Raw genomic sequence first — 8543 nt, forward strand, 5'->3', positions numbered from 1 at the left:
TGCATATTAAAATATCATTAAATACATAACATATATGCACACACGCACACACACACACACACACACACACACACACACACACACACACACACACATATATATATATATATATATATTATATATATATATATATATCTATTTTTATATATATATATGTATATATATATTGTATATATTATCCATATACCACCACACACATACCAACACAACACACACACACACACACACACACAAATAATATTATATATTTTTTATTAATATAATATATCATATATATATATATATATATATATATATATATATATTATATAGTACATATAGAGTGGGTGTGTGTGTGTGTTGTGATTGTGTGTGTGTGTGTGTGGTGTGTGTGTGTGTGTGTGTGTGTGTGTGGGTGTGTGTGTGTGTGGGGTGTTTGGTGGGGGTGTGTGGTGTGTGTTGTGAAGATAAATATAACATACACACACACACACTCAAACACACACACACACAACAACACACACCACACACACACCACACACACAAATATTATTGTTAATATATATATATATATATTATATATATCATCATATATAGATACTTATATGCTGTATATATATGTATTATATATTATATATATCTATCATCATATAGATATATATATATATACATATAGATATAATTATATATATATATATAACACCACACCACACCACGTGTGTGTGTGGGATTGTTATGTGGTGTGTGGTGTGGGTGTGTGGGGTGGGTGTGTGTGTGTGTTGTGTGTGTGTGTGTTGTGTGTGTGTGTGTGTTTGTGAAGATAAATTACATACACACACGACAAAACACACACTCACAACACACACACAAAAATATTTATATATTTATTATATATATATATGTATATTTATATATATATATATATATACATATATGTGTATATATATGCATATATATATATATATATATATATATATAGATATAGATATAGATATAATTATATATATATACACACACACACACGTGTGTGTGTGTGTGTGTGTGTGTGTGTGTGTGTGTGTGTGTGTGTGTGTGTGTGTGTGTGTGTGTGTGTGTGTGTGTGTGTGTATGTGCATGTGTATATGTGCGTGTGCGTGTGCGTGTGCGTATTTACTTAAACCCTGTTTGAGAAATATGCTTGTTCCAATATATAGTTCCCTGGTCCTGCTGAGAGCTCTTTTTTAGTGAAATTAACATTAAAATAATGTCGATGAAATTGCTCTAACAATATTGCCTAACTAGACTAATTGGGTGTTAGCTTTTGAAAGGCATTTTAAAAATCCCTTTTTCTCCTGACTTACAGCCTATGATATTTTCTGAAGATGTACAACAATCTAATCTTATGTAAATAACGCGTTTTCAACTGGGTTAGGTTTCTTATATGCTAGAAAACTGAGATAGATTTTTACCGTCAGATATAACAGGTGACATCAGGAAATAACGGACGACTGATCCTTTTCCGGGAGAGGCTGCGACGCAACGAGGCCATGGTTGGAAGAGAGGGAGAGGGATAGTGCTTATGCTCGCGTATACAGTTCTGTTGAAAAGATCAGGAAGACAAGAGCACATCTTTATTTACTGGGGTAAGGAATCTTTAAAGTGTGCACAGGTGTTGGTACAGGGGGTATATCAGCACCCAGTGCATTCAAATAGTTTAGTTTCTTGGATGCACTGTAGGATAATGTGAATATGGGGATCCACTTTCCTATCAAGAGGGTAATTATACCTTCGATATCGTCAACGGGTGGTCATAGGAATCACTAGTTGGGTATCATTACAATCATTTCATATATATTTGTACCAACTGAATTACTTGGGCATCATTACTGTATCCAAGTGGGCAGTGGGCATCATCGGCTCCTAATAACTTACTTTATCAACGTCAATGGATAGCCTCAGTACCAGTAGCAGTGACTGGGTAACTCCATTATAGTTTTATTCATTATTACTCCCTCGCTGATATAAACACCGACTAAATAACCGTATATATATTAACATTAAATAGCATCAGTAGTAGAGGGGTATTTTCAATAACCTTTACATAGAGCACTTCATCGACACTGTATAACCTGAATACTTACAAGGTCAAAAGTCTTACATACATGCAACTTGCATCAAAATCGGTACACAACCAAAACTTCCTAAAACCACTGGCACTGTTAACATGTTTTGCTCATTCATCCATGCCATGAACCACCCAGTGCTATGTTACATGGCACTCCCTGATAGAGAGTCAGATTGATAATAATTGTAGTTTGATGACTGGAATAAGGACGAACCCAGTTTCAAAATGTGTTTTAAAGTAAAACTGAAACAGTTTATGAAATAATGGGTTAGTAAGATATATTTTCAAATGTGAACACATACACACGAGAACATTTGTGTGTGTGTGAGTATGTGTGTGTGAGTGTGTGTGTGTGTGTGTGTGTGTGTGTGTGTGTGTGTGTGTGTGTGTGTGTGTGTGTGTGTGTGTGTGTGTGTGTGTGTGTGTGTGTGTGTGTGTGTGTGTGTGTGTGTGTGGACGGGAGGAGGGATCTTCGACAAAGGACGTGCGTGCAGGGGCGCCGAGGATGGTTTCGGTGCGTGTATGTGTGTGTGTGTAAACTGTTAGTGCGTATACACCATTATCATTATCGCAATAGTGGGCAGATAATGAACTAATACTGTATATATTATATACTAGTAAAGGTGTAATCTTCCAAAGGGCATGTATAGAGTCCTTGGTATTCAGCAACAGTGGGACAGTTAAAAAAAAAATAGATGAACAAGAAAACATACTATATCATCGTTGCTTCGAATGATATAAACTTCACATGTTTGAACAAGCCTAACAATACCATGCACCATCATTTGTAATGTGAGATAGAGAAATGTTTTGCAGCTCTTACTTTTTCATTGTTGATGTTTCATTCTACTCAGATTATTTGCTGTATCTAGATAAGAATTTTGTGATGTACTGATCTACTGCTGTAAGATCTATATAAATCCATTGCAATGTCATTTAGGTGTTTGCATTGGCAAAATGCTCTCCTGGCCAAGGCACTATCGCCAAGAATTCTGAGCTGAAGTCACAGCTTACATGGGAGCTTTGCGCCTTACCATCTTTTATAAACCATATCCCATATATGTGATAGATATTCTTTAAGCTGTAGTTGAATTAACACAATACTCACACTGTGCGGTCACAACATCAAATGACTATTGGAACATTACTTTACAACACCAACTACGGGAAAGAATGTTCAACACAAATGGGAATACGGCTGTGATTGTGGATCCTCTTTTTGAAGTTCTTGGCAGATGGTCAGGTAAGGGAAAGGTTTTCCAGCGAGTGAGACCGACGGCGGAGGAGCCCGTTCACGCCATTCCTCTTCTCATCTGTACCGCCTGTGGCTTTCAGATTATGCAGCAGTCCGTGCACTGCATTGGAGAACCGCGGCGAGTAAGGTGTTCCGAGGGGTCTGAAGGCGCGACCCATCACGAAGGAGGGCCGGAGACTGGACCCCCGCGCGATGTGTCGCTGGTAAGAGATGTCTGGTAGGCAAGCTTCAAGGCATCCTTCAGGAACCCTGAGGAAAAGAGGAAGGTTTAATGCAAGTTGGGACAATTGACCAAGTGCTAACCAATAAGTAATTTGTCGTAGAAACTAGGTGATAGAATTATATCAGATTGGGATACTAATTAATGATTTGTGATAGTTTTGGATAGTCCTGTGATTTTTTATCTAAATGTCCAATAAAGAACCAATGATCAGACGGGGAACGGTGTATACTCTGAGGTATGATTTATAAATAACGAGAAAAGGCAAAGTCAAACAAAACGAATTTGTGAATGAAAAAAAATTAAGAAAGGGTCAAATGGAAGGGTGTAGGTAAGAGTAAGTCTAAAACATAAAAACAAAGAACATAGGGATAATCATAATTTATATTCATTATTTAAAACAACTTAAATCCATGACGAATATTAATATATTTATATGATATGTTATTGTATGTTTGTTGTCCTTCAGCAGTCTTAAAAAGGAGTAATATTCCATTCATCGATTACAAGCTAGTAACTTATTTACAAGATACCTTAGTTTGAAATCAGGTTAGGAAAAATTTAATTTGACACCATATCTGATTTTATAGCAAAAGAGTACTCTCTGCTTTAAAACATTATTTATACATTTAATTACCTAAATTATCGATAAGTATCGCTAATACCCATAATCACAACCTTGGCTAATAACAGTTTCCATAACTCTTGCCTGAGGATAAACTTTCAAATGGAAAATCCGAGAATGTCAGCTTATTCTATAATTTAAAAATTCAGTTATGTAGCATCCGTTACAGATAATACAACAGTAAGTGAACAAAAGGAAACATTTACTGGCTGTATTCTGATATGGACTTTGGGAAATTTCATAAAACGGAAAATTAACAGCACAACACCATAGTCTACAGAAAACCATCGCATGAATCTGCTACCAAAGATCACCAACCATTCAATGTCAATCTTGTGTGCCCGATTCTCCTGGTTGTGAAGTACAATGGTCTCCAAAGACACCCTATTTTTTGCGGTCTATTATAGGTAAGTCTCATATGCTCCTTCATCTCTCATAGAAAAATCTAGTGCCGAGTTTCACAATTGTGTGTGGGATATGGTAACGTATATCACAATGCTTTGCCCCTCTGCACAGCTTATTCTTTCCCTCCTAACACCAATATCCACGGGTACCCAATACGGAGTCCCTTGCTAATATTGTAAGCCACAATTGGGCGCCCATCACCACTGGATATGATGAGTTTGGGACGTTGATGGTTTAGAGTGCACTGCGAGAGTAGTAATATATTAGAAGTGCAGGAATACTAAGATGCTGTACAAATATATATATCAACAAAAGACCAATGTCTTCAGCCTTCCTGCATTGCACTGTTCCAAAGTATATGAGATATAACATCGCAAATCTGCGGATATTTTTTTCTAATCTTTTGTATTTAGAATTGTGTTAAAAAAAATCACTGCTTCAGATTGGCCCAAGAGGGAATCAGGGGAGTTCTAATCTGTAGAATTTTGAGGAGATTTAAATTTAAATCTACAAGATTTCTCATACTCATAAAATTGCACTGATTGTCCGCTAGGGTAGATTCCAGTCTTTTGTAGGCTTGTGTAGTAGCTTGCTTAAATGTAGTGAGAATATGAAGATTAAATTAGTTGTCTAAGCTCATCTCCGAGAATCTTAGGTCCTATTGACATCCATAATAAGATATCCTCCTGGACAGTACATACCAGATTTGGTCACATGCATAGTTGATACATTGGAAGCGTGTGTCGTGAACCTGCCGTTACGGCTGATTTTTGTTTATATACAGTTACAGATGATGGAATTCATCATGCCTTGATTGGCACCCATCCACATTCTTTGCCAAGCACTGACGTCAGAGAGCGATGATACGAAGTAAGATGCCGACCTCCGGAGGTGCAGGATGTAGAGGCAGAATGAGAAGAGGAAAGTGAACCAGACCATATGCAATGGCTGAAATGTTCCCCTTGGCCAGTATGGATGGATTGTGCTGTGGTAGTCACAGCCGTAACCACAGGATGCTTTACTCTTCTCCGTCTCTTCATGTTTTTTTAAAACGAGAATGGTTATTTCTTATGTATCTGTTTACGAAAGCAAAACAACACGAAAAACTGAAGTTGTTCTTGCCCTCCCTTTAATAAAACAGTAATATTTCCGTTCGAGAGAGTGTAAAGAACATAATGACTCTATTTTACAATTTTAGTCAATTACATTATTAAGGCAGCGTGTCAGATGGCCCATATGAGCCTCATAGTATAGTTCAAATACAAAGAACACTAGAATCATAACGAGTGAAAGCAAAAGAGCGAGAAATAAAACCTGTCTTGTGTGCCTGTTTCCAACAGGTTATTGAGACAATCTTTACAGAGTCATTAATAGAACTGATTAATAGGATCATACTCTTAAAATCCCTTATAAGATCCCTTCCAGCTAATTTTCCAGGTTAGAAATTTGCTTCCACCTGCATTCTTAGTAAGGACATATTTTGTGAAAATTAGTAATGCTCTTCTTTGGCTTCAGATACCTAGTGGCTGATCCATACTAGAGAAGTTTCCTCATTCCTGATAATCATCAGTCGCTAGCTGCAGCCATGTAAGATTTTGCAAGAAAGAACCAGGAGCCATTCATTTATCATTCACATTGCCTTTATCAATCCTATGATTCCATCAAACAATCATTCTAGTTTTTCCTAATGCTAAAATTGGGTAATGTGGTGGGATGGTTACAGCCATAAGTACAAATGCATGTGCATTGTGCAATGCATTTGTATATAATGCCATGATTATCTAGTTCCACAAATAATTTACTCATGATATGTACAAATGGGAATAAGTCAATGTGGCTTTTTGATCAAACAGAAGCTTACATGAAAACTATGTTTGGCAAAATTGTCATTAAACTTTTCGTATGGCAGACTGTGAAATATGTCTGTTTTGTCATCATGTGTAGGTTTTTGCATAAATGCCATTGTTGTTAATACAATGATATGAAATATTCATTCTTATCTTCTGTAAGTAGTATAACCCATTTCAAATATGCCCTTGCCATTTGTAAGGCTTGTCTCTTCTGAGTCGGTGAAGCTCGTTTGGTATTAGTTCAAGGTGAAGCGACATGTAACCATTCTTCGACAGAATAAAGAACAAAAGATTGTAAGGAATGGCACGACAGGTCATCAGTGAGGTGACGAATGCTCTTTCCCATCATCTGATCACTGAAAACAAAAGTTCCTGTATATACAAATTTAAGGAATTATTAGAAATATGGAGTAAGATCAGTCGTGCGTAAGGAAAACAATGGGCCCATTTACTGTATACATAATTAGATATGACTTATACCTCAGCTCTGTTCCAGCCTCCTTGATGATGACTTTCGATATATGATACTTCGTACACACTGTCCCACTACGGCTGTACTAATAGCTGGTGAGTTGTCTTACCAGAAGCAAGAATGTTAATGGGTCTCTCAAGGAGATTAATCCTACAAAAGTAAGGTTTCCCGAGCCCCATGTAATAAAGCCCATCTGGGGTACCTCGCAGGTGGTACTTGTGCCCGTCTGGGACTAGTCTAGCAAATCTATCCCCGTTTGCAATGTGTTAAGACTATTGTCTCAATAGATAAGTAATCATTCACTATAGTAGAGGCTATATATATATATATATATATATATATATATATATATATATATATATATAGAGAGAGAGAGAGAGAGAGAGAGAGAGAGAGAGAGAGAGAGAGAGAGAGAGAAGCTGCCTTCAAAATCGGTTTACATATTTTCTTGTTATTGAACTTACAATTTTGGCGAAATATGTTTCAGATTCCTTAAAAAAAATCCAAGAAAAGGCTTATTCATTTGCATACCCACTCCCCCCCTCCCCCCCAAAAAAAAAATATGCTGAGGTCTGTGTGCATTTTCATAGTCTTTCCAATATTTAGATGTGTTATTGGTTCAAAAATACTATTTCGAGAAAAAATATGAAAAGAGAATGGCGAATATTTTTAGTTTTTTTCTCTCTCTGTAACTCTTAATCCATTCTAATTGTATATTAGTCGTCATTCAACCACCCTTTTTCCTCTATAATAACGTGTGTGTATGCAATGGGTGATAATTTCCTTTGGTTCCTAGTCCCCTTTCACAACAGGAGAAATATAACTGTCATGTGTGTATTTGTAATTAGTTAATTGAAGAACAGGATATGAGTGAAAGTCATAAAAAATCTTAAACATCCAAACAAATTCAATATCAAAATTAGTGCAAGGAAAGAAATAGTCAAGCGATAAACATATCTACAGTTTACGCATAAAATATTAATATTAACCGTCATCTTCACATTAAGTTTAGAGAATAGCTGTCATGTTTCCGTCATCTTTTGATATACAAACTCACAACTGCTCATGCATAATCTAAAATTTTCTTTCGCGCTCGAAACATCAGCAAGGCAGGAGATATGGCCACACATGCACTATTAACAAATTGCTCTAATATTTGGTGGTCTCTTCTAGGTTCTGGTAATACTTACTACAAGTTTTACACTGATGTTGCCTTTATTTGTTGAAAAAATAAGGAAAACTATTAAAATTGACTTCACTATAACACAATATTTGTTCATGTACATTTTTTTTTACAAAATAGTAAACAGATTTATAAAAACAAAAAACAAAAACAAAAAATCGTGACCAGCAAAATTAAGATTGCGCCTCCTAGCCTTTTATCTTTCCTCCTCCAAATTTCGCTCTATCTTTCAACATTTCTTCGTATCTAAACATATCTCCCTTTACCTTTACATCTTTTTAACTTTCTCGAATTCTCTCTGTATATCAACGTCTCATTGCATATCTACATTTTTCTCTACATTTCTACATTTTTCATTGTATCCGTGTTCTTGCATATTTCGTTGTATTTTTGAATCTACATCTTCCGTTGTATCTTTGTATCTCTCTGTATCAAAACAATTTTCCAATG

At 36.1% G+C, this 8543-nt stretch overlaps 1 protein-coding gene across 1 annotated transcript in view; it reads right to left on the reverse strand.

The window, feature by feature from the left end:
* Positions 1 to 1034: 1034 nt before the first annotated feature.
* LOC122244125 (uncharacterized) overlaps positions 1035 to 8543 on the reverse strand; it is a 46098-nt gene continuing 38589 nt past the window's right edge. Inside the window, exon 4 of the mRNA XM_086546750.1 lies at positions 1035 to 3587. Coding sequence (XP_086402876.1) covers positions 3323 to 3587 — 265 coding nt within the window. The 3' untranslated portion in view covers positions 1035 to 3322. The remainder of the gene's footprint in view (positions 3588 to 8543) is intronic.

This window comes from Penaeus japonicus, unplaced genomic scaffold, assembly GCF_977035675.1.
Source record: "Penaeus japonicus unplaced genomic scaffold, GWHDUDI00000001_assembly GWHDUDI00000018, whole genome shotgun sequence".
NCBI classification, from domain to species: domain Eukaryota; kingdom Metazoa; phylum Arthropoda; class Malacostraca; order Decapoda; family Penaeidae; genus Penaeus; species Penaeus japonicus.